Genomic DNA, 27,358 nt, shown 5'->3' on the forward strand with positions numbered 1-27,358 from the left:
TTTTTCTGTTTGTTAAAAACAAAATACGTTTATTGGCTTTCTCTTGGGTAAAACAAGCAAACAGTACATCTAAAAAAATAGAGAAAACTCACTGCAGTTTTGGCACTAAGCTACACAGTGGTTCTGCTATGGACACTCCATAATGCAGAACAGAACTATCCAGAATTCACTCCCAATTGGAGTCAGTATGTAACCTGAAGCTCTTCATGGTTGTGTAAGTGTATGCCTCAGAGGACACTACTGCTTTAAGTCTGTTAGGCTTGGGGAAAAGGGTGGTACAAGAAAACGTGTCTGTGTCTGGACGGAGTATGCTTTCAGGCTCCCCAGTCACATGCCACATAAGTAACTCTGAATAACAAGACATACACACAATCATCACTTCATCAAACTACAAACATGCACACTCACGCCATCATGCACATGCACTTCATACCTGTTCATGAACTCGCCAATACACATAGGCATTTTCACTCAAACCTGGCTGGTCATTCAAGGACTGTTTCTTTCTAGCAGAACTGACATATAATACGTTTATGCATAGATAAATGCATATGTACAGTACATACATACACATATACATATATAAATACACAAACAGTACACAAAAACTTATGATGGCATGTGAGCTGAGTGGTACTTAACAGCCATCGGTCTGATTCCCATCAGACAGTCCGGAGCAACCCATCATTAAAACCACAGTCACTCTAAACGGTACGTCTATGGCGCTGGTGTACAAGAGCTTGGCCCAGTGTCTGATGCTGGAGGGTCTTAACATCCATCTCAGAGACCGCCTTCAGGAAAATTTGAGTTTATATGAGCTGCTGGACTTCTGCCTGGCCTCATTTGCCTTTACTGATTGAGGAGGGGCTTAATCAAAGTAGAAAAGTCAATAGAATTGATTGCCTTACAACTTAAAATCTGAATGTCTGAACGTTCCAATAAGAGACCAGACTTGGCAACCCCTATTCAGCAAATGCCTGGGAGAGGGGCTTGAGTGGGAGACCAGACCCACAGGCAGTCTGCCCATTGCACATCCACATGTTCACGCATAGAGGAAAAGGGGAGGAAAAAAAAAAAATTCTATCTGTACAATATTATTACAGACTGCAGGCCATTCATCCCTGCACTGGTAAACCTTAAATATTAAGTATAGTAGAAATGCAAAATGTGGGTTAAATACATACATACAGTACGTACAGAGTCTCCCCCCCGCCCCCCTCCCCAAACTCAAGGTATTGCGTCACTCCCCCTCATCATGTGTCCTCTCCTTATTCGGTGTGCATCTTAGTCCACAACCACTGAAGTACTGAAGAGTCAAATGATTCAAAAATAAATGTTCCAAAAATACCTATTTCATCTGTCTAGGCATAGTAGCAGGGTGACACAAGTAGGTCAGTGAGCACCACTAACTGGTCATCTGTGAACTGCTGCTTATGCTCCAGCCAATTGTCGTGATGAGTTCGGCGGAAATTCGACAGGGTCTTCTTCACCGTCATCTGAAACACACATAGGCAAAGACAGTGAGATCTTCAGCAGGGCTACAAACCGGTTTAAGAAACTCAGACATACTGAGTTTAATGCAGTAAATAAACACTTTTTCAAAACTGTTCGATACTCAATCCATACAGTCAATAAATGGAAACTAACAAAAAAGTATACAGCAGTTTAGCTCGCCCACTTGCACTTAAGTTACAAGGAATGTTTCAGCTCTGATTGCTTTCTGAATGAGATGCAACACAGAGTAGTCAATCAGAATAATTACATACATCACGGATCATCAGTCTTAAAGGCACAGTAACAAAACCAGCCTCTGTTAAAGAGGTAAAAGGATAATTCATTTCTAAATGATAATGTTTTTTGGCACATAAAACCAAACCAATGTTATAAGTGGGCCTTTGGGCATAAAAATAAAATACAAGACAAATGTAGTATATGGGCAGGAATTTAGTCTAGTTTATTACTTAAGTCTTGCCTTCAGTTTTTGGGTCAACAGCATGTTTCCTGCGTTCAATCAATTTATTATGCTACATATGCTGTGCAGTAGGTTCAGAGCTGACTGTAGCCACATCCTTGCATCTACACTTTCTGACTGCAGTCAATAAACAAATCTTAAATAATCCAGGCTAAATTGAGCTTACGACAAACATTTTAATGCAAACTCTGTTGTTTGTTAGTTGTTATGACAGCATAAATAGCTTAACCAGCGTACTGTAAAACGGCACTTGTTAGGGTACCTAAGCTATTCTAACCTCTGGTATATAATTATGTGATATTCGCTATATTCTGGAACTGGAAATTCAATAGCATGTGTGAAAATGTCCTTATCAACAGAAAAACAACTGCTAGATCTAATAGCTTTTCAAACCAATTGTTTAATTAGCAGGTCTACAATACAGCCTTTGCAATGATTTTTTTTGGGCTCTAATCAGTTTAGGAATGTTATGCTGGGGATAGAACGCAAGAACAAGAATGTTAAAACACTGGTTTTAGTGAGCAAATTTGTTTTTCCATTCAGTTTCTGCACCCTAATCTTTTGCTGTAATGAGATCTGACAGGTTAATAAAGCACCAGACAGGCAGGAGAAATGGAAAGCTAGCCTACCTCGATGGGTTGTGTGTCATTGAGGTGGGCACTGAGGTCCATGAGCAGCTGGGGCATCCAGGTGGGGACGTCATAAGGGCTGGAGAGAACGCAGGCACTGAGACCTAGCACTCCTGCATGGCGCCGCACCAGATCTGAAAACACAAAGTCAACATAACCCAACAAATGTATATATGAACAAAAAATTATAGGCAAACAATTCCGAAAATGTCAAAAACATTGTCTTACCAACTGAGGGTATGGTGTCCACAACAGAACCCAAGTCTCTCTTCCTCTTTTTAGGCAGCCTGGTTTTGCAAAGAGCCTCAAAATGCGTCTGCATGGAGACGTCCATGGTCAAGAAGTTACACTGTAGGAAGCCACTGAGAGTGGTGGCAGCCATTTCCCTCACCTGAGAGGAAGAAAGCTAATGTTAGAGTGCAAGTGCAAAGTATAGATGACATTATTGGAGTCGCATGATTTATAGAAAGTTTAATGCTTTTCACATATTACACCATGGCAGATAATTAAAAAAAAAACAAAAAAACAAAAACAAACACAACAAACAAAAAACAAAAAAACACATTTATATTGTATTCTAGTTGTATTGGAATCAAAACTTTGCCTGCTAATTTAACATGCCCATTAGAGTCATGAGACATGCACATTAGCATCTCCAAAACATGATCTATGTGAACCAATCAGTGTACAGTGCAACCCATTTTCTATTTGTTTATGTGTGATGAATATTTGTCTACAATTTATGTTCTTGCATCACTTGTCTTCCATTCAGAGCAAATTAAATGAAGCCATGTTTATTTAGTTGCTTATTTAATTCAATATTAACAACAATTAACTACATATGTTACATATTAATAAAAAGAGAGTGAATTTGAATTTTTGCCACAATGTTGCTTTGTAATTGAGCATTGTGAGACTGCACTTAGTACTGGTATCAAATTCAAACCCTAGACACTATTGGAGTATGAAAATACACACACAACAGGGTGGCATGTACCTCTAGCTGCTCATCTTCCAGGAGTCTGATAACCAATGCTCGGACATCTTGGACTGCCTGCTCATTGCTCAGCATGGTAAACAGGTTGTAAAAGACCATAATCTGCAGATAGGTCAGCACGGAGAAACGGGCATGCCAGGAGCTGCTCCCTGCAATCTACACACAGACAAAACTTCGGACTAGGCCAAGGCCAATATATGAACATCTACAAAGCTCAACATTAAAGCACCCAGGAATACATTAATTTATCCCCATCAAGTGCTCTGCCCTCAGCAGAGTATAAGCCCACCTCATTCAGAACCTTGAGCACCAGAGGGATCTGCTCTGGATAGAGGAGTCCCTGGGACATGAGAGACAAACAGGTCTTAGCATCTCTCTTCAGCTCATCATAGCTATCATCATTCTCCACTGGAGCAATCTGTGGACAAATAATAATATTAATAATAATAATAATAATAATAATAACAACAATAATAACAATAATCATCACCATCATCATCATCATCAAAAGAGCACTTTTCATACCAGTGTCAGCTCAAGGCGCTTTACAGACAGGTGATAAAGCTTAACAATAATAAGAGCTAATATGTTTAACAGTAATAGAAGAAATTACAAGTATTCTGTTAAAATCATATAAGGCAGACAGATCAAATTGAAACGATAAATACCAAAAGAGAGGTAGAATTTCGAGAAGTGTAATAACAAAGAGGCCTCTCCACTTTTTCTGTATTTTACAGAAGGTATCTGCAGAAGGCCAGTATCTGCAAATCTAAGATTACGTGTTGGAACAGAACAGACTGTGAGGTAAGCGGGCGCTAGGTCAATTAGAGCCTTTAACATTAGCAGAACTTCAAAGTCCATCCTAAAATATACAGGTAGCCAGTGCAGTTCCTTCAAAATATGGGTGATATGAGCTCTCTTTTAAAATAATAATAATAATAATAATAATAATAATAATGTACATATCTAAATGAATAGAGAACACAGAAGACCAAAAAAGTGACTCTGAATGAAAGCCTAAGCAACAGATACAGAGTGTGTTCAAGAAAGAGAGACACCAAGACAGAAACCAAAAAAGAACCATGCATCAAGCTGACCTTAAAGAGCAGAGGAAGGAGCTGAAGCTGCTGGACAACGGGAGTCGTGAAGGAGCGCCCGGCGCTGGCCATCAACCACTTCAGCACAGTCTTGAGCAGTTTGATGGCCTGCGTTCTCTCATCCTGTTCACCCACTCCGTTCTCTTCCACCACATGGTTCTGGATCTCCTCCTCTCCTTCCAGCAGTGGCTTCAGACAAGATACAATCCTCTCCGTGAACTCAGCAATGTGAGGAGACTTTGTGGGCAGTGTGTTCGGCAAAGTGACATCAAGCATGAAAATGTATGTCAGCACACTGCAAGGAAAGTGAACGATAAAAACAAAAATATGTTCAGCAGAATTAGGAGTACAACATAAGAACCTGGAAATTTTTTTATTCTGACTCATGTCAGCCTGTAGCTTCCTTATTTTTTTTTCCTCCACTCTTGAACAAACGTGATGACTGGACTACAGAATGAATCCAATATCAAATTCTATACAAATCTCAGTAATACTTAAATAGGCTAGACTAGGCCTCCATGTTTTTCAAAAATCTCGCACCTTCACTCCTTAGTTACGAAATTCCAGAAAATTAGCTACAAAAAGACTTAATCTTTTCTGTCCTAGAAATGAATGTAAACCAGGTCACTGTTAAACAAGATCAGAGTAAAGGGCAATCAGTCCAGTTAAAACACAGACAACGTGGCTGGTTATGAAAAGTAAACCTTTTTCCCCCTTACTGTATTTACTCTAAGCAAAAACAAAACAAAAAAGATACATCAGTTTTAGAGCAGTAACATCTTAAAAAAATGCTTCTTCAACCATTTAAACAACGTCTCTTTGCATCTTTATTTATTATCTATATTAATTATTTATCTATCTTTGTAAGTTATGACACTCAAACAAAAACAGTGACTCATCAAATACGTTGACACTGATATGACAGGAATGAAATGGAGATGTGTCATACTCCATGTATGTCTGGACTTGCCCAATCAGATACATTCCAGGAGATTCCCTAACAGGTCCAGCATGCCTCTCACCTGCCGATACGCTCTCGGACATTCTTGTACACTTGTGTGAGTTTGGGCTCCAAGTAGATCAGCAGCCTGTGCAACAGCTCTGGAACCCTCCATTCCTGCTGAGCTAGACCCCCCTGCAACACATACAGATGACTGAAAAGACAGACAGAAAGGGAGAGAGAGAGAGAGAGAGAAATATAAAATTAATTGACCTTTATTTAACATTTGCAAGTATGATTTTTTTACACATACAATAATATTTGCAAAACATGATTGGCTGATTCCATAATGTATGTTGCATACAACAAATTATAAAACTTATGAAGAATATAATTACATTTTTTGTGCAAAACACAGACAGTCCTTTCTTACCAGGCATCTACAAATGAGCCCCCTTCTCCACTAAGAGGACATTCCATCAGCATCTCCAGCAGCCAGCTCAGCTTCCGCGGGTCTCTGCTCTCCTGTAAGGCCAGATAAGAGTCTGTTATCTTCACTTTTACACTACAGCGTTGTGCCTATAAGATACAGAGGCCATGATGAGAAAAGGGAAAATCAGACAAAGGCACGTAGAACCTACACAAGCAGTAGCTACACATGTGCCCCAATCGGTGTAGGTTTCCACTGTGATGTTGGATAACGCTGTTCGCATCAAAGGAATCAGGAATGCCCACAGGGCCTCCACCTGAGCAAGAGAAAAAAACAGAGAGAGACCAACAGTTTGCTTTAATGTCTCGATACCTTCAGTTCTCTGCTCTAGACTGTGATGAAGGTAGAGGTACTAACCTGCTTGAAGCTCCAGTGTTTGCTGCCTCTCACCAGGCCAGCGATGATCTCTGCCACACAGCGCTGAGTACTCTCGTGGGAGTCACCAGACAAACGCTCCATATGAGGTTTAAGCACAGGCAGGAAAGCATCACTGTAGTTTCTGAACAGGCCCTGTTCCGACAACGATTCAGGATAAATGCACCACCATATGGCAATAAACGCAGCACTATCGCCTAGTATGACCAATTTACTTAAAACTACTAATTTTACCCTTCCAAGTCCCTCATGGCACATAAGCCTTAAAATCTGTTTTCCTTACATTTACTTCAATTCAGTTATTTCTCGTTTGTAGCTCATTGAAACAAGTGAACAATTCTGCTGAAAGTGCAGACTGTAAGCTTAAAACCGATCACACATTTGTGAATCTAAATGTAAACAGGGAAAAATTTTATTACGGTTTGAATATGATGAAAGGTTTTATGAAAAAAAACATTTTGTTTTGCACAGTTCTTGTCTATTTTTGACATTGAAAAAAAGATAAAAATGGGGTTGAGGTGCAGACCTCAATGTGTTAATACAAAATGTAAATTGAATGTAAATGCAATTATGTAACTAACTGCATCATAGTATTTAAATAATTATGTAATGGAAAACAAAAACTCAAACACAGAACACTGAACAATATTATCCCATGTGAACAGTAGGCAGACATTGCAGTTCAGTCTGTGAGCTAATACCTTGAAGAGGCAGAAGCGACGAGGGTTGAACTTGTCTTTGCCCTTGCGGTCCTCCAGTGACAAAAACTCAATAAGCTGGTTGATGAACTTGGGGTCTGAGAAATGGTCGTGTATGATTTTTTCACTCTGTCATCAGAAAAGAACATGTCTTTAGCACCTATGAATACAACTGGAATCAACTCTGTGTTGGTCATATTAGCTCCAAACACTACACTCTGACAGAGATTGAGTGCATACCTCATTCATCACCTCAGGGATCAGGTCTTTGGGCTGCTCCTCATAAGGAGCATACAACATCAGTTTTCTACAGAATGAGGAATTGAGAGAAGAGAAAAAAGGAAAGGCTAAGCCCAGATTCAGTTATCTCCAGTAAGGGTAAATTATGGATGCAGAGGGGTACATACTTTGGCCAGCAGTAGTAGCCCCAGTGAGTCTTCTCCACAAAGCGGAAAATGTCCCAGTCTTGCTGGGTGCGTGGCAAACTGTCAGCATGATACTGAAGCCAGCTGTTTCCTGGTCTGTCTCCTGCTACCAGGTCCTCTCGCTCCATGACTCCACCTAAAACATAAAACTCCCTCATTAGTGTATCTTCTATAATGGTATTATAACAGCCAGGGGAGCAACACTTAGATATCAGAATCATTTATTTCACTAAGTATGTTACACAGACAAAGAATTTGTCTTGGTGAGTGCATACATGTATGACATAGCAGACCACACAAGTACATAGATTATAAACAATATATGCAGTACTGAGGAGAAATATAATAACTATTATATACAGAATATTACAGAATGATATGAAAAATTAACATTTGTACAGTTGTTCAAATATTCATTATGTTAGAGAGGAATACAGTAAAGGTGGCTTGTTGGTTTTAAGTTTAAAGTGTGAAGTTTCCACTGCGGTTACTGAGTACTACAGCTCTGGGGAAAAAACTGTTAGCATGTCTGGTTGTACTGGCCTTGATGGCCCTGAATCTTCTACCAGAGGGGAGTGGCTGGAAAGATGACAAGATGGACAGCTGTAATTTTGTTTCATCATCCTGCTGTTGCAGATATCCTGACTGGCAAATTACATCTGATGATCCTCTCCCCTGTCCTGATTATGGACTGGAGTTTGGCTTGTTCTTGTGAGGTGGAGAAACCAAACCAGACGGTTATGGTTTTATGTGAGGATGAACTCAATGTGCCTGAAGTCCACCACCATGTCTACACCGCTTTGTGTGTTCAGCAGCAGCTGCTTGACTTCTTAGCTGTAGGCAGACTCATCACCGTTAGCTATGAGATCCACCACGGCAATGTCTTCTGCAGTCTTCAGGATTCCTGGTTCCTTGGAGACACAGTCATTGGTATAGAGACTGAAGCGAAGGGGTGGAGCACACAACCTCGTGGAACTCCAGTACTGAGGGTCCAGAGGTCTGATGTGCTTCCCAAGCCACTCCTGCTGTTTCCACTCCACCGGCAGATGGGATCTGGCACAGACAGCTGAAACAGTCTGACCTGCAGGAGCTTTGGCACTTTGGTATTGAAAGCTGAGCGCATAGTTTTCAGGACTGTCGGGATGATATTGTTGACCGCATCCTTAACAGACCTAATAGCTCTGTACACGAACTGCAGGAGATCCAACAGAGGATTTGAAATGGTCCTCAGGTTGGCTGAAGGAGTTCAAAGACCTTCATGACAAGAGACCAACTGGCTACTGGCTATTACCTCTCTCTCTGTCTCTCTCTGACCTCTAATAAGATAATAATATACAGTCCATGTTATGGACAGCAGCAGTGTTTCTTATAACATAACACAGAGATTGAATGAGTATCAGAAATATTAAGACTGATCCTTCTGTTTCTTTTCTTTTTGAGCTATATTTGCATCACTTTTGTAGAGGCACCATTATTAAAACAAAATGGTGAAGAGTGTATGTTACTTATTTTGCTGCAGAATTTTATAGTGACTGGTAGACAAATTATCACAGGTCAGTCAAACTGGAGCATAACAGGAGTGTAACAATACAAAATTCCAAATTTGATACAATACAGCAGTGTCTCATTGTGATACATTGTTCAATACAGCAAAAATAAGGTGTGCCTGAATGTGTGTGTTGTGTTTACAGGTTATACATTTAAATGGTAATGTCTGCACCATGTGTACCGTATGCACACTAGGAGTATAATGTTGCACATATTTTCAGGTTTAATACGATCAAGATTAAAATCAACTTTCAATATTTGTATATTATGCATGCCAAGCCAACATTAAACACAATAGTCATCTTTCAAAAGGTAGACCAAAAATAAATATCAGCATTTATCAGCAGCCTAGCATATATTACCCTAATTTTGTAGCCGTGTTATCTATGAAAACAAAAAGATTGGTGTCGGCCTGGGTACCTGGATTGGTTTAGGGGACAAAAAAAAAACAAAACTGGAAAACCTACATATACCTTAACAGCAGTCTGCATACTATTGCAAACACATTAATAATGGAACTGTACATACAATTCACTGCACATCTACTCTTACTGGTTTTTATTTATTTATATCCTACTCAGTTATGTTCATTTGTTAGGGTAACACCTAAAATTTGACCTCTCTGATTTTTTTTTAAACTGCCATTAAGACAACGTCAGCTTAAGGCTCTTTACTCACTGATGTCACTGGGTGTGATGGCCACTTTCACACGCGGCCTCTTCAGCTGCTTGAGTATGCCTGCCACGGCAGATATTGCCACCTAGAGGAGAAGGAAAACAAATTAAAGAGTCAAAACAGCAGCAGTGCAACAATACTATTTAGGAATGATGGCATCAATACTGCAGAGTAGCTGTGTCAGGCCATCACCTTGCGCACGATGAGTGCGTCGTGATTCAGACTCTGGACAAAAAAGCGCACTGCTGGAGCAGGGAGAGGATGGTCATCTCGTAGCAGCAGAGACAAGAAGCCTATGGCAATGTGTTCAAACTTCCAAGGCCTTAAAAGAAACATTTAGAATCAATTTACACATCATTACATGCATGTACAAAACAAAACTTTAAAAAGTCTACATAACTTACAGGTCCCTGTCATCGAGGCACTCTAAGAGGTCGTTAACCAGCTTTACATATTTCCTGCACAGAAAAAACAAAGGAGGCATTAAAATAAACAACTATGAGAAAGAAAGAACTAAATGTACACTCATTATTAAATAATGTTATTTAATGCATTATGAAATCTCAAATTTCACTTTGATTTCATTGGATTATTTTAGTAGACAATCAGAATTGGCCAAGATCTGAACTGGCAGATTTCTGCCACGAAATTGGCACTTTTACACACTTTGCTATTCACAGTGACAGACATTTTGACCAGGAGTGCCCAAACTTTTGCATGTCACTGTACACCAAAATGTCCCAACATAATTACACTTACAATGACTCATTGTACTAAATAGCCAGTTGCCTCTTATTTTCAATGCAGTGTTCTATTTTATTCAAATGGCATTTAAATTGTGATATGGTTTAAAATGTTAGTTTGGCCCATAAAAGAGCAAATAATGCTGTTTATGTTTTGTGTTTTCATTTGCCTAACACAGTGTGAGCTTTCAGATTTTAAAAAGCAAATAAAAAAGGCTATATATGATCTACATTTATTGCGAAATAGTATAAGAATCAATTTTATTAGACACATTTTTACTTCCCTAATTCCTTTTGATGTGCTGCATGCTGATAAAGTATGTGTGTAAGAGGGCACTCACTGCACAGCATCCAGATTTTTAGCTTGCTGCAGAGCGAGTCCCTTCTCTATCTCCTGTTCTGAAGGGGAGCCCATGTGAGGAGCAGGACTGCCCGTCTCTGAAATCTTCCGGCCCAGTTCCAACATGCTCTGCATCATCTGCACAGCCATCCAGATGACACACATATACATCAGAGATGAGATACACAATACACAACACACATTCCTCACTAAATAGCAAAGGTTTATTGCTTATTCTACTAGGAAAAGGCGGTGGTTCTCACAGTGAAGTCGATGCCAATGGTCTCATACTGACGATGGACTTTGTCTGCAAGGTCGTCAAACAGCCTGACGATGGAGGGCTTCTCCAAGGACATGGCAGGGCTGAGGCCTGAGCGCACCATGGCCGGCCAGGTCAGAGCAATGCAGTCCCAGTCATGCAGGTTAGCCATGCAAACCCCTCCATGGTTTCCCAGCAGACAGTACAGAGCACCCTGAAATGAAGAACAACACAAGCATATAATATATTATTGTTTATGTATTACAGTCTTTTAACAGATTTTTTTATCATCATATTTTCATGTTACACTTTATATTTGTGTAACATTTTCATATTTAATATTACATTTTAATAAGCACCAGAGCGAATCAACAGGCTCCATTTTCAGGACAGTAACTTATAAACTTAATGCGCAATTAGAAAAGGTGAAGTACAGACAGTGGCCCACATTTAACAAGCATTTCAGAACAAGAACACTGACCTAAGATCAGCTCTCATCAGTTTGTATAATTGTATTCAGTATAAGCTGACCCCAGTTCAGCATTAAACATGAGTGCACAACACTAAGTGCACAGCTACACAAATACGAAAAATCTATACCACCCAAAGTCACTGAGGTCAAAAGTATGTACCTTGAACTGTTGCTGGGTGACATCTGTCCGTTTGGGGTCCAGCAGCTCCAGCACTCGAGGGGTAATGTCTCGGCAGCAGAAGTTATATGTACCCAGAGCAGTAAATAAAACGCTTTGTGCCTTGCTGCGAACCTAGTGGCATGCAAGGAGATACATTTGAAAACTGTACATTTATAAAGAACAGGGCAGTTATTGTAGGCAGAACATTTCAGCGCTTAACTCCAGCATACCTGACTGTACGTGCTGGTGGAGAGACGCAGAAGATCTGTAAGCAGATCTTGGTGAATAGTTTTGTATTCGCAGCCCTCCACTAGCAGTGTACGCATCTACCAATGGGGAAAAATATGTAATTAAATTTATGTACATTAAAAGTACAGTGCCGTACTCTCAAAAAAAATTAATTAGTTGATACCTCATGTTGCAGAAGTACTCTGTCTATGAGAAGGGCTCGGATGTGTTGTTTCTTTCCATGAAGCTAGAATACAAAAACATTTCAGACATAAACATCAAGTATTATATTTTGCTTCTCATTTCATTTTTTAGTTTGCTGTAGAAGGCCAGTATGAGAAAGCTTATTTCTAGATAGATAAAACATTCAGTGACTCACTCGGTTCTCCATAGATTTCTTAACCAAAGTGAAGCTCTTCCAACGTGAATCAAACTCATGCTTGTGAGAGCCTTTAAAATGCATCAGGTCATTTATGATCTGAGAGGAAAAAAAGGAAACAGCAGGGTAAACAAACACTTGTATCTATTTGATTGCAAAAGATAATCTTTAATGATACAAAAAACTGGCAAATGTTCACCTTAATGATGGCAAAGAGGGACTTGGTGTCATCTTCTGAATTTTCCAGGATATAATCTAAATAGAGAATTAGAAACGGCATGTTATTTACCAACTGAGCGAGATAGCAACTGATGACAGTGGCGGAGGGAGATTTAGATGTAGAATCAGATCAGATCAGAGCACTCACGCAAGAGCTGTCTCATGACTTTACAGATGGCCTCTCTGTAGTTCTCTCTGGACTCATCTGTGGGAATACAATCAGCTTTATCAGAGACTGAACAGATACTTGCACTTAAGTATGTTTTCTTGTTATCTTTATGGTTTAATGATGAACTGCTGTCTATTAATGATGATCTTGAAAGTATTACTATGGCTCACCATAGTTAACTCCAATGTAGAGCTTTGTCTCCTCCATACTAACCATGCTGTGAACTCTGTGAGGACAAAAATATATTAGTCCAAACCAATAAACATTAGACTGCATGTTTTCTATATGAGCGCCATTTTGTGTAAAATGTCTTCACAGTACACGTAGTATCACCACAAGTCCTTACAGGCCAGTGACAGGTGGTCCGTTCAGAGAAGGCAACATGCAGCCAGCCCCGAGCAAGCAGTGCTGGACAATGGAAAGGCTCTGTAGAACATCATCTCTGTGTAGGTATAAGGTAAAGTTCAAGATGTCTGTCACATTGATCATAAATGAATGAGTTTATAGAAAATTGTCACCAACTTGGATCAAAAATTAACATTCTTATTTGCGTGAAGCCACTACAAGCCAAAAATTTCAACATCCGCCATCTATGTACATAATGTCCCTAAACTGATATCAATATGTTAATACAGCATGAAAGTACAAGCCAAAGAAGATCGGTGCAACCAGAACTACATTCCTTAAAGAATTCCATTGGTTCTGCAAAATTTTGCATAATTAAATGGTTTAGATATGTAAAGTCTAGTCTGATGTGAAACGCTCTGTTCTAGAGAAACCAGAATTGTTGACAGTGTTGATGAAAAGAACCAGACCTCTGAAGAGTTTAATGCTACACAAAGTTATTACATAAAATAGATTAGAATATGCTGCCTGTTACCTACAACGTTTTACAATAGTTTTGAGATACGGCTTTAAACACGCCTATTTTTTTTGTTGAAGTTGCACATACATGCAGTTGAAGTACATGCAGACAGTCCGCAAACTTTTTCTTTCCCAGATGTACCACACTATTTCCATGATCAATATTACATATAAAAACTCTGGTCGCTTTGGGTAGTATATAAAATGGCTATATCTGCATTGAACACATCGATCCCTGATTCCTATCACCACTACTGTAAAGAAATATGAGTCAGTAAGTTTCTCTAGAAAGCTGCATTTCACATCAAACCATCTAAATGACTCTGTTTATGTTTCAATGACTGAAAAATTAGTGGAGCTCCCCTTTAAAAGACAGCTAATTCTAGACATCCCTTTGACCCTACCCTCTAACCTGCTCATGTCCTGCTCGCCCTGGGAGTATTTCTGCAGACGCTGTAGTTCTGGTTGAAGCAGGAGGTCCAATATGTAGAACACAAAGGCTGTCTCTTCAGCACTGGGCACATGCCACTGGACCTGCAGGTTCCATAAGTCGCCTGGACGACCCCAGTCCTATAGACAGACAGGTATCCGCTTTAGTCCAGTAATAAGAACAGAAATCATACAGCTTCAGCATCTGCTGAGCAAAGTGTTCCTAGTTGGAGGGTGGGGAACAGCCTACCACTTAATAACCACATGAGTATCTGCTGTACCTTAATGGGCAGGTACTGGTTCAGCGGTCTGTTAAAGCCACCCGGCACACTGCAGTAGTCGGTGGGGTAAGTGAGGGCAGTGGAGCGCAGGATGTGATGCAGCAAGTTGCAGGCCAAACTGTAGCCCTGCTTACACCGCAGCCGCAAGGTCAGCTCCAGGATCTGTACCAGCTGTGTGCGGTATGGGAGCAGCTTCTCTCCGTCCACACGTGTCACCTGAGCAAAGGGGGAAGTGTTTTAACACACGCTGCATTTTAATGAATGCATGCACTAACATCTTTGCTCTGTGCGCATGCGTAAGTAGGCTTTGTATGTGTTATGATGTGTTCATTTATTATGTGTAGATAATATCCAGTGTTTTAGATACAGAATCATTCAAAAATTCCCCTAGAGGTATCAATAAACAAAGATTTTTTCAAAACCCCCTAAACCTCCCTAAACCTAGTAACTTGTTGTGCCACCCTTGGCAGTAACAACTGCAATCAAACGTTTCCAATAACTTGTGAGGAGTCTTTTACATCGCTGTGGAGAAATTTTGGCCCACTCTTCTTCCCAGAATTGTTTTAATTCAGCTTCACCGGAGGGTTTTCAAGCATGAACTCCCCATAAGGTCTCGCCACAGCATCTTATTGGAATTCAACTCAGGACTTTGACTCTGCCACTCCAAAACCTTAACTTTGTTTCTATTGAGCCATTCAGAGGTGGACTTGCTTGTGTGCTTTCGATCATTGTCCTGCTGCATAACCCAACAGCCCTTGAGCTTTAGGTCAAAAACTGATGAGTAGACATTCTCCTTCAGGATTTTCAGATACAGAGCAGAATGAATGGTTCCATCAACTATGTTGTCCAGGTCCTGAAGAAGCAAAGAAGCCCCAGACCATCACACTCCAACCACCGTGTTTGACTGTTGGTATGATGTTTTATGGTGGAATGCGGCGTTAGCTTTGCATCAGTGGTAATGGGACCCACGTCTTCCAAAAAGTTCCACCTTTGACTCATCAGTCCACAGAATATTATCCTAAAAGCCTTAGGGGTCATCTAGATGTTTTCTGGCAAATGTGAGACGAGGCTTTGTGTTCTTTTAGGTCAGCAGTGGTTTGTGTGCTGCAGTTCTCCCATGGATGCCATTTTTACCCAGTGTCTTTCTTAATGTGGAATTGTGTACATTGACCTTAACTGAAGTGAGGCTTGCAGTTCTTTAGATGTTCGACTAGTTTCTTTTGTGACCTCCTGGATCAGTCATCTATGCGCTCTTAGTGCAATTTTGGTAGGCTGGCCACTCCTGGGAAGGTTCACCACTGTTCCAAGTTATCTCCATTTGTGGAATGGCTTTCACTGCGGTTCGCTGGAGCATCAGAGCCTGAGCAATCGCTTTGTAACCCTTTCCAAACTGGTAGATTTCAATGACTTTGTTTAACATCTGCATTTGCTCTTTAGAACGTGCTGCTTTTGTGGCCTTCTAACCTGCTTCACATTGCCAGATAGATTCTATTTAAGTGATGTTTAGATTCAACAGGTCCAGCAGTAATCTTGACTGGGTGTGGCTGGTGAAACTGAACCGAATAATCAGTTGACATGTATCTTAAAAATTGAAACTTCATAGGAGAAGGCCAAAACATTCGTAACTTTAATGTAAGTCAATGGAAATACATTTCCAACTTATTTTAGACCATTTCTATAGTTTCATTCCTCATACACATTTTACGAAACATAATGTCAGACAATTTTTGATAGTTTTTTTTGTTGTTTTCTTTTGGACAGCGAAGATATCAACGTATCTACCTACACTGTGTCATTTTTCTTTTCACAAAGTATACTAAATTTGTTTTGAGAAATGCCTGGTTTCTACCTCTGACAACAGCTGGAGGTTCCACAACAGCTCCTTATCCAGCTCCTCCTCATTCAAAACATCCTCATCTGTAAAACAAAATCTTACCATGAGATCAATGTGGACTCCTGCACACAAAATAAGATAACCGCTCCCAGAGAGAGCTTCCTATGTACATACTGGCAGTAATGTGCAGGATGGCATTACAGCAGTGGGGCACAAACAGCCTCAGTGACTCAGCAGGGTGACACTGTAAGAAACATAGGGGAAAGTGTTGATACACGACCATACACAACCACACCTTCATGAGCTATGTGCAAACCTGGACTCGTACCTTAGAGGCTGCTCTGCACATGTCTGCTACCATTCGTCCTGCCACTCGTGTCTCAAAGATGTTGGTGGTGGCAAAGTTGAAGACCTTCTCTAGTGCCACCTGTTAACAGGGTCAGCAAAAGACAAAGTGTAACATACATTACTCAAAACTTTTTACTCAGAGTTAAATGTGGAGATGTGTGTGGATTTGTGTAACAGTGGTGGACAACAGAGAGGCACAAACCTTGAATATCTCCATGGAACACTGAGTGAGGATGGTGCTGAAGGTGGAGGACAGGCCCAGTTCTACTAGGCTCTCCAGGTGAGTCATCTTTTCAGTTTCTGTCTCCTCTCGTGTCTGCTCCAGTGTACTGCTGTCAATCAGTGCAAAGCACCTACAAACACAGTACATACCAGTAAACACTACACATCAAATGCCACAAAATATCCAAGAAACAGTAAACAGAAACACATCCTCAGACATCATCTGACATATGTTTATATGAATTCATAGAATTGATCAAAAATTCAGTCGTGTAAACTCCCACACACAATAACTTATTTACCTGTCCATAAACTGCAGGACAAAGTCCTCAAACTCAGCCGAGGCTGAACACAGCTCTCTTTCCATCTAGATGAGAAAGAAGACTTCAATTATAGCTTTCGCTTCTTGTGGCAGAGAAATGAACTGAACCCAGTGTACCCTTGGAGCGTGACAAAACTAATGGGACTCACCTCCGTCAAGTCATTCTGCTCATGAAGGGCAGAGGAGCAGTCCACCAAAGGCACAAGTGTAGTAAATGTAGCGATGAACTGGAATGTTATCTTAAAAAGTACAAAAAAAACAAAAAAAAAACTTGAGCATGATTTTGAGCATTTAAAAACACTTAATGCTGTGAAAATCAAGCATGCCCACGGAATAAGGCTTACAATCTAGTCCTTACATGCCACATCATGTGATATGTAACACTTCCAAAATGTAGTCGAATGCAAAAGTGTGTGTGCTCCAGTCGAATTAGGTTCTGCCAATTTTGTTAGTGAAAATAAGTTGACAAATCCTCTACAGGCATAAAACGTAACCTCTTCAAAAAAAAACTGCCAATATGATAAACTCAGCAAATAAATAGAAACTAAAAATACAAAAAAAAAAAAAGTAATCTGTAGAGGACGTGTTAACTGATTTTCACTTCACAAAATCAACAAAACATTTAATTTGGCCAGGTGTGTTGTGGAGTTGCAGTGCAGAGTACGTGTGTACAATATTATTAAAAATGTCAAAACATACCATGCACTTGCTGAAGTCATTGGGGTCGACCCCAGGCAGTGCCCTCATGAGTAGAGGCAGGACGTGGGCAGGGCCTTCAGGATAATGGTGCCCACCACTGAGCAGGCTGCGAGCCATGCCAATCATACAGCTGAGAGTGGCTGTCAGCTGATGAGGTTCAGTCAGGGTCTCCATGGCAGGGTACGTCCTGCAGGGGGCAGCGCATACACACTTGTCACAATGTGTTCAAATGAGTCATCTGGAGGAAACACTCTGTACCTGCTTAGATGTATTCTAAAAGCTTAGAAAGCTCCTACTACTTAATGCAGCCTTCATTTGAGCTACAGTGATCACCACAGGCATAAGTCACAGTCCAGGATTACATTAGCTTCACCAAATGAGTGCAATAAAAGTACAATAAATAGAACGAATTTCAACTGGCATCATTTAAAATGATAATTTGGCAAGAAATAAAATTCACACAATTTTCTCCCTTCCTCAAATGTAGCCAATCAGGCTAGACATATTTGCTTATTTTGTTTTACACTGGAGCTACAAGGCTAATGCAAGTACAAGTAATGGAAGCTTATACCCCTTCAGTTAGCACTGCGCAAACTGCAGGCATAATATATCACACACTTGCCTGAAATCACTTTATATTGCTTAGTAGTCTCAGACAGACTTGCTTATGTGGAAACGGACAAGTTATATGCTGAATAGTTAAAAAAAATTAGTACCAGCCATCTTTAGGCCCTTATTTTGTTGTTAATTTTTGATGGGCTAATCATCTATGTTTGAGGTCAAGAAAAAATTGTGCAAATTTGATGTTTCTTATTAAAAACATCATCATTATGAATACATATTATGAATTGTTCTCTATCTGCAGCACAGTGGGAAGAACTCACTTTTCCAGCACAGGGGGGATGACCAGCTCTGGTCTCATCAGAGCCAGGTTCTGCAATGCCTGGGCTGCATCCATGCTGCCTGTCTTGCTGAACATGGCCAAAAGAACCGGCTGTTTCATACTCTCCACAAAGTCTGTGATGTCCTGGTCAGTGAGGCGATGGCTAGCAGGGACCGGCGTGATCCAGCATGGCTTCTTGTAGCGTTCACGATGCAGTCGCCGCACCACACTGGCTGGCAAACGCTGCAGCAACTTCATCAGCTTCATCTGTGCAGACCACAAACTTACAATTTAGAGAGACAGATCAGAGTGCTAAGGTGAAAACTGACAGAGAGACAGATGTTTAAATGAAGTGAATTCAAAAGTCAGCTCTGAAATAAATAAAAGACAAAAAGATAAATGAAGTATATAGTAATAGAAAATACTGTCAAAGGCAAGAGTGGGTCTTGCATTGTGCAATGAGCCTTTCAGACCCATCAACAAACCACAGCCTTAAAAAGTACACACAACAGCAGGCTTTGCTAACTAAATTACACACTAAAACACTGCAATGAAGATGATAGACTGCCGAGCATGATGGATGGAAGATACTGGGTAAGTACCATCTCTGATTAATTTGAATATTTGGAAAGAATTTCTCAGTAATATGCCAGATTCAGAAGAACTGCATAATGTCATGGTTTGCATGTTAGTTTGCCAGCAATGCAAACCAAAGACAAGATAAAGCAATACATAAGTTCCATCACATCTACAGGAAAAGAGAGTGGTTGTGTTAATAAAGAATCTATCTGTGTTGCTACAATGGCATGCGCTTTGAGCAACTGCACTCTGCCAGAGGGCCATCTGTCCAGCATACGTATACTGCTGGCAGCACCATTTCCAGAAAGCAAACATAAACCTCAGCTGACAGCACACACCAGTGAAAGCTCTGGAATGAATATGGGGTGGGGGTGGACTTAAAAGAGCTGAGATATGTATGCATGAACACAACCACTTTTTAACACGTACCTCCTAGACATAGTTCTTCTGCGTGGGTCTTTGTAATTCTAGTATGATATTGTCCTTAAACTGTATTACTATTACTGCTTGCAAAAAATGTCATGTCTAAAAGCATGTACAACTCTCTCATTCCAACTCTGAGAGTTCACATGAACTGAGTATGAAATCATGCTTCATGGAAGCTGCAGCTGAGTATTAGCTGAAAGTCTCTCACCAGCCAGCGACCGTTGTTGGAAGGATGGTAGAAGGAGGCAATGCTGCTGAATAGGCCATTGAGCTGTATTTGGGCCTGGTTCTGAAGACCTCCCTGATGCAAGAAAACACACATCAAAAAATTTGAAGTTTTAGATAATACAAAATTACAAATGAGTAAAAATGATCTAACCCATAACACACAATAACTCAGCATGCACATGAGAAAGACAAACTTTCATTTTGGTGACCTGTAGTCTTTTCAGTAAAGAACAACATAAGCCCCAAACACTAACCAGCATTGAGGAGATCCACAGGACAACATGGCCAATGTCATAAGAGTTGGTCAGGTATCTCGGGACCACCATCTGGCTCGTGCCTACAGGCAAGTTGAAGCTCCGCAGAATCCTGGTGAAGATCTGACCACCATACACAAAGCATTAGTGTAAACTGACAATATCACAAGGTGCTTCTGCAAAAGTAATTCAAGGACATTCACTTAAACACCTTGGGGATGTAAGGGTCCCAGTTTACATAGCCGATGTTGTCATTGGCCAAACGAGCAAAAAGGTTCACAAGGTTCTGAAGTAGAAAACAACAGAGATCAAAATGAGTCAATGAGTGTTTAAAATGTGACATATATGCATGTAAATGTTTATTAACTGCATTCACCAATGTGTATATCAAATTTTCATACTTCATATGAATGAAACATTTCAGAAGCTCTATTAAATGTTTACAATACCAAATACTCACCCCCTCCCAGCTGGGCAGATTTTGTACTGAGACCCACAGACCCATCAGTTCATCAAACCATAATCTTAAAAACAAAACAAAAAAAATACAAGTATTATACACATACTCATCAGTTCTGTTTAGCTTAGAGTAAAGTGTGTGAGCAGTTTTTTTTTCCTGGGTGCTTTTCCCCACCACACATACAAAGGTACATACTATGTGCCTGTTTATTAGGTACTGTCTAACAGAGTCTTCAACCTCCTTTGGCCTAAAGTAAAGGATTAATTCACCTGAGCTGATGGATTCTACAAGACATTGGATGAGCTATGCAGGAATGCTACACCATGCTAAAATGACTGCATTGTGCATTTGCTGTAAATAGGCTGCCCAGCCATGCTGTGAACCGCCTTTCCACCTCATCCTCAATAGGGTTGAGATTCGGCGATTGCACAAGCCACTGCAGCTAGAAACTGTTGTGTTTCTGGAACCATTCGGTGATGTTACATGTTGCATTATCAAGTTGGAGGTGTCCATTCATGTGCAGATAAACTGAAGAAATGAACCGGGCCAGCAACAATGCTCCTCTATGAGTATCATGGGCTCTAATGTGTGCCAGGAAAACACTGCTCACAATGCTCCACAACCTGTCACACCAATGCCCTTTACTTTTGCCAGACAGGATCAAACAGGTTGGCTCAATTTGCTTGCGGCAAACTCTTATCCTTCCATCAGCATGACGCTAAAGGAACCTGGATTTGTCTGACCATGTAACCTTTTTTTCTACTCCTCAGCTGTTTTAATGATATTAAAGTCCAAATCTAAACTTTACAATGGGAACACAACAAAAGCTTTTTAGGAAGAGAGCTAATGAAAAGTAAGAAAAATATATGATGATGAACAGAAAATGTAAAGCACTCTAGGTTAAGAAATGTAATTTTACGTTGTTTGAGTTTAAGAAGTGTGATAATTGAGAACTGGTCAGTCAAGCTGTGATTAGTATTAAGGTATAAAATTAAAATCTAAGATATAAATTAAAAAATATACTGGATGATATTTTCAGTTATCAGAATTTTTAGCCCCCTAATATTGGTATTAGCCACAAAATCGGTTGAGCTCTAGCATATATACAAAGGTAGCAAACACAAATTCAGTGTTGAAGGCTCATGACACATTTAAAGACCCAGTATGTACATTTTTTCAGAAAAAAACTTGTTTAATAAATTAATATTTAATATAATTTAAAGAAACAAGGATATTATACAAGGTTATTATATAAGCAAAACTTAAATGTAGTGGACCTTTAAATGAACACCATGCTTTTTCACCAATCTAAGTACAAGAACAGTAGGCTATAGAGGACTGTTACTTGAAGCCTTTGTGGTGCTGCTCAGGTGGCATAATGGTGGGCAGAAAGAGCTCAAAGTAGCTGATAGCTTTCTGCATGGTGACATCAAATGGGCACAGCAATGGCCGCCACTCATCCAACATTTCCTGTGTGGCAGACTCAGGGAAATACCTACGTACACAAAACACACAAAACAGCATTACTTTTAAAAACAGACACACACACACACACACATACACGAAAAAAAACAAAACACAAAAACACCAGTCATTTTACATCACATGCTGCCACTTGATGTCAAAAAGTTTTTGTTTTTTTTTACAGAAACCTCTTTTAAAACAGACAGTTGCTGGAAAATACTTAGTATATTAATGAAATGGTCAACTGCCTAGGGTCTTACGAGAGAGCTGTAATCAGCTCAGAGCGAAAGCCATGCACAGGCTCACCCAACAATGACCTGATTACATTACTCTTTCAACGGTACATGGGAAATCTGATTATCACAATGCCAGTTCTCCTGTGAACAGGTCAAATATTCATAGACCTGAAATGATAATGCACAACAATATGATTATGCAAACAACAAAGCATTTATAGGATACTCACAATCTGCAGCTTTTCACCAGTGTCTTCAGCACATTCTCGACAGAGCTACAGAAAACGAAAGATGAAGGGAAGGAGAAAATCAAAGAAAGCAGTTTAATGCAATATCACAGAGTGCACATGATACTGAAACAGCTGTTAAGAGAGCAAAGGATGCAATTAGACCACGTGCAAAGCAGAAACCTAGAGCTTTTGGTGGAGGTCTAATTGAAGCTTCCCAGGCCCAGACCACACTACACTAGAAAGCCATGTGCAGCATGCCAATTTTTAGATTAATTTTATTTTCCTGTTTTTCAATGCACAGAACTACGCTTGATTAAAATGGATATGAATTTATTGATCTGGCCTTCAGTTACTTCCTAACCTCAAATAACTGATTAAGAAATATATATACCAAATGTCTGTGTCTTTCCAGAACTGTGTAGGTGGTGGAGGCATACAGATTTGCTAATATCAAGTAAGCATCCTAAAATATGTACTTGCAATCAAGGAAAGAAGTATAGCCGCAGCTGCTGATATCCTTTCCAAAACACACCTCATTTACCTGTTATTAAACACCAATGCACACACTCAGTACCAGCGAGAGGAGGTGGGCTGGGGGCTGGGCGGGTTTAAAATAGAATACATACTGATACCAGACACCAAAGGGAAAACTGGCAAAACTAATGTGACCTTTTCCTTTCAAACCAGGAGATAAACAACTGATGACATAGGATCTTACCCAGTTGGTATGATCAGCATTAGAAAAAATTACACGATCAATATTACACCTGCACCAGAAAGATTAGTGAGCATGAATCAAGCCTTTTTTTCCCTGAAAGCATGACTAATCATTCAGATTGTTCTTTAGTACGATGTGACAATGGGCCATTTCAAAAGAAATAAGCAGAGAAAAGCCACAAGTGAACAGAGTCAATGCCATTTCAACAAAAGGACTTTTTTTTGCTATTGTTGTTTTGTTTGGCTGGCAGACTACCCTCAACCTAGCAGTGACACTAACATGTGTATAAACCTCAGCAATGCCACTGTCCCCAAACGACATGTTGATGTCACTGCCATGAGAATGGCCTACCGCCCAAAAAATATCTGGTCAGCAGCAGCCCTGCCATCAGAAACTGACCAATGATGAACAGTGTAGAGGGTGGCTGACAAACTGTGCATGACAACAGATTTATAATTGTGCTAGTTTGTACATGTGCAACTATAATAAAGTTGTATCTACTGTTTACTTAATAACTGGCCGTGTAAACTGTGTTGGGGGCCAACAGTTGATTTTGAATTTGGTTTAATTTCAGATGCATGCAATTAACACCAGAAGCTGCCCTTTAAAAAGTACAATACAACATATAAAAAACACTGGCTGTGCTTACCGCTTGCGCATATAATTAAGCATTTTTTGTTTAGGGGAGGCTTCTGCTCGATAACTGAATGTGGGAAAAGGAAAGACGCATAAGCCAACACTAAATACAACATCAACTGATATCTTACATAGCAATTACCATTTAATGTTCCCTACTAAAAATAGCCATTGCAGGTGTAAGGCTAATTTGATAAGATGGCATAAAGAAAAATGTAAATACTAAAATTCAAAATTTATAAATAAAAATAAAAACTCAAGCCTCCAAATATTGAACTAGAAACTAGGGCATGTCTTCCATGAAGCATGCACAAAATTCAGAAGCCCTTTTTCCATAACCCAGTTGAACAGTCTCTTCTGTGTGTGTGTGTATACCAAGCAGAAACATTTGGCAAGAGGTGCAATGTCAATAAGGAACTCTTCAGAGAGAAAATGCTGTTCCGTGGGCATTAAACTTCACACCTGCTAACCACAGCAGAGGAGTTTGCAGTCTGTAAGTAGAAAACTAAAGAGAAGATTTAAAGTGAGGGACCTACTTTGGAAACCAGTTGAGACCAAGATGCTCAGTTTTAGAGTAAAGGATCTTCTCATAGAGTTCATACAAAGGTCTCCAAGGCAACTCCAAGTCATCTCGTGACAGCAACTCTTTTTTCCTATATTTGGAAAGAGAAAACAGGTTTAGCACCAATGTTCACTAAATTGACAAAGTAAGTCTATACGCACAATTATATGTTGTTCTCAGTAGACTAGTTTTAGGTTGCATACTTCAGTAAGTTGATGAGGAGTCGTGCAAAGCTCTGCATCATGCTGATGTCCAGCTTAGGGATAGTGACCAGCTCATATAAGAGCTTAATGAAGAGCACATGGTCCTCTTTACTGAACTTTCTGCCATAGAGACGAAGGTACCTGCCAGAGTAATACAGGACATGTTACAGTGGTGAGTAGTTAGCGAGCACAGTCCATAACACATACAACATCAGTAACTCCAACAAAGCAAGTATGCCAGCATGAAGCTGGTAGTGCAAGTATGTCCATTCTGAGAAGCAACCCTTTCCTATCTTATTTAGACAGATGTTACATGCCGTGGTCATGTGCTGCATGTAAGACCTTTAGAAGGTTACAGTGAAGTGCTGCATCAGGCTAACAGCATACTGATAAAGAAAAAAGACAAATAAGTGGGAATAGAGAATTTTTCTCAGTGCAACTTTAAGGGAAATTCCATCCATTGTAATCTGACAAAGTGTGATCTGACATCCAAAGTGGTTTGATGGGAATTAAGCACTGAGTGAAAACATTACTTATTTCTTTTTAATTGTGCTGATGGAAACCAACATTTAGCAAATATAGGCATTTCATTTGCAGTCCAAAATGACCACTGAAACTTTGTGTGTTTTCTGAGTTTTATGTGTAATATGTTGACAATAGTAAAGTTAAAGTAAAATTTAGGTAAATCAGTCGACTACTTTGACTGCACATTTTTGGGAACAAAAACCTGCATGTAGCTCTTTGCCAAGAATGGATTTTAAAAAAATATGTTTCAGGCCAAAACCTTATCTTAAAACTTTTGTTATGTTGTAGACAACAAGCAACATATTTATAAGAATGCTGCATAATAACTTTCTGTGAGGTATCTATTGGAAGCATTATGAGCTTTGGATGTCTGGTTCCCATCACCACAGCTGTGAACATTTGAAAGTTGGTAGCTAAGTTTCTCTAGAATGGTACACTTCACATCAAACCACTCTGAATGCATCTGTTTACAAAAAAGAAGAAAGAAGTGTCCTGTGGAACTCCCCTTTTTAAAAAAAACAACTGTACACCACTGTTTTTGGGGTCCATGCAAATGAGTGATAGCATCTGGAAGCCATGGCTGACATTACTTTAGCATAGGTGTATGTGTGTATGTTTCAGCCTGGACAAGACCTTGAACTTTAATGATTAAAAATCAAAAAGGTGTAAATAGCAGGAAATCCACAAGGTGCTAAATACACATTTCAATGATATATTGTCATGTAAATAACTCTTAAATAGAATAAACAGAACAAAGTGTAGGTTGTTTAGTCAGCTATTCTACCATAAAGACATTTTGCAGATTCACTTGTTTTTAAATATGAGCTGAAAACAAACTCTTCAAAACACCAGAGTCCCTTTCCAGCAGGCTACAACAAAATCAGCTAACTTAAATAAAAACGTACGTTTCCCCCTTTTCTTAGCTTTTTCCCTTTCCATAATACTACTTTCCTGGCTTGCTATTTACTGGCCATTAACAAAGACACAGATAACGGCCAGCTTCTGAAATTAGCCACAGCTAACCACCGGTTGCAATTCAAGCCAGCTTTCTGATTAGCTCAAGCTACCTAAGATAGCTAACTAGCTATATAACTACACTAGAGTAGCAGTGCTAAAGCGACAGATGTAATTCAACCAAGCTACTTTCTAAGGTTATATATAGACCCTGGTAAACACCAACTAGCAACTTCTGCTAATTGATATGCGCAGCTAGCAGTAGCGGCAGATAAGGGACGCCAGAACTTGCTAACTCATCTGGCTAGCGGCTTGCTAACTAAAGTTAGCTTGCTAGCTAGCTAGCAGCAGTCATTTTCTAAGACAGCAGTAGGCCCGACCATACAGGTTATAGCAATATGGCAGACTCCTCTGGTTAACGGTCAAATCCTGAACTTTGAGAGCTGATGGGTTCACAGTAACTCTTATTTATTCGATCATTTTAAAGGTATACTCACGTTGAGAGCTTCCTTGTCCAGAACAAAACTCCGGGCCATAACTCCCTGAGCTGGACAGCCCGAGCCAAGTTCCCTTTGATTCTGGCCAAAATGACATTAGATTCATTGTCTAGTTTATGCGCATAAGGAAGGAGTTTGTTGTAGACAATGTCTTTTTGAGGGACAAAACCTAATGTGTCGGCCTGGTCCTTTTTCATATTACGATTCCCCAAAATATCCTCTTCTGTACTTGTGTGTTATATTTTCCTAGTCCTTGACAAGTTCCCTTGACAAATATTTCATTGACAAATCCACTTGCTAACGTTACTCCACGTCTGCCGTTTGAAAACTTCGTGTATTCCGGAGAGGATCTCGCGCACATGGACCACGGTTACTTCGTCGGTCTTTCTGACCTCCGGTATCAGACACGTAACATTAGCTTCGGTCACCCACATATAGCTAGTAGTCTCCCTTCACACTCTTGGACACACATTACGAACCACACGAGCAGTACAAACACCGGCGGTGGAGAGCAGAGTCTCCCTCCACAGACACAGGGCGCCCCCCTTGGTGCCTGTCTGTCACTTCATCTGGTTAAGAGCGGATGAAATGTAGCATACAGTGCAGTCAGTACGTTTGGCAGCAGCGACTGAAAGAGGGATCACTCCTGCCTGGTCCTCACTAAATCACTGTCTGAAATTACTGAAAAG

The 27,358-nt window shown here is 40.1% G+C and overlaps 1 protein-coding gene across 2 annotated transcripts; it reads right to left on the bottom strand.

Annotated features, from left to right (window-relative positions):
* On the bottom strand, positions 1-26,866 carry psme4b (proteasome activator subunit 4b). 2 transcript variants are annotated; one of them, XM_036572639.1, is made up of 46 exons: positions 26,670-26,866; positions 24,694-24,834; positions 24,465-24,581; positions 23,942-23,995; positions 22,575-22,619; positions 21,990-22,139; positions 20,645-20,708; positions 20,396-20,470; positions 20,185-20,307; positions 19,911-20,003; positions 18,699-18,964; positions 17,815-18,001; positions 17,265-17,354; positions 17,096-17,160; positions 16,774-16,924; positions 16,552-16,650; positions 16,398-16,467; positions 16,239-16,306; positions 14,390-14,605; positions 14,092-14,249; positions 13,162-13,257; positions 12,986-13,041; positions 12,795-12,851; positions 12,627-12,682; positions 12,428-12,526; positions 12,233-12,295; positions 12,051-12,146; positions 11,821-11,952; positions 11,193-11,402; positions 10,931-11,067; positions 10,251-10,304; positions 10,039-10,168; positions 9,850-9,931; positions 7,606-7,759; positions 7,439-7,505; positions 7,202-7,327; positions 6,483-6,635; positions 6,277-6,381; positions 6,069-6,160; positions 5,718-5,849; positions 4,696-4,990; positions 3,888-4,016; positions 3,599-3,754; positions 2,830-2,992; positions 2,602-2,735; positions 1-1,496 (listed from the first exon to the last, which is right to left on the bottom strand). In XM_036572639.1, exons 1-46 carry the CDS (start codon positions 26,864-26,866, stop codon positions 1,362-1,364), a joined length of 5,538 nt encoding a protein of 1,845 aa, XP_036428532.1. In that variant the 3' UTR covers positions 1-1,361. The 2 variants fall into 2 exon arrangements, with proteins under 2 accessions (XP_036428532.1, XP_036428533.1); XM_036572640.1 differs by lacking the exon at positions 23,942-23,995 and having other exon boundaries at positions 1,362-1,496.
* Between the last annotated feature and the right edge of the window lie 492 nt (positions 26,867-27,358).

This window comes from Colossoma macropomum, unplaced genomic scaffold (assembly GCF_904425465.1).
Source record: "Colossoma macropomum unplaced genomic scaffold, Colossoma_macropomum, whole genome shotgun sequence".
Lineage (NCBI taxonomy): Eukaryota > Metazoa > Chordata > Actinopteri > Characiformes > Serrasalmidae > Colossoma > Colossoma macropomum.

What these genes read in the sequence shown, in the direction of transcription:
- psme4b (XM_036572639.1), bottom strand. Translation starts at nt 26,866, where the DNA reads ATGAAAAAGGACCAGGCCGACACATTAGGTTTTGTCCCTCAAAAAGAC. An exon ending in AGCAGAATGACTTGACGGAG is followed by an intron (nt 17,161 to 17,264) that starts GTGAGTCCCATT and finishes TTTCTCATCTAG; the next exon opens with ATGGAAAGAGAGCTGTGTTC. An exon ending in CATGTGTAGCTACTGCTTGT is followed by an intron (nt 6,161 to 6,276) that starts GTAGGTTCTACG and finishes CTGGCCTTACAG; the next exon opens with GAGAGCAGAGACCCGCGGAA.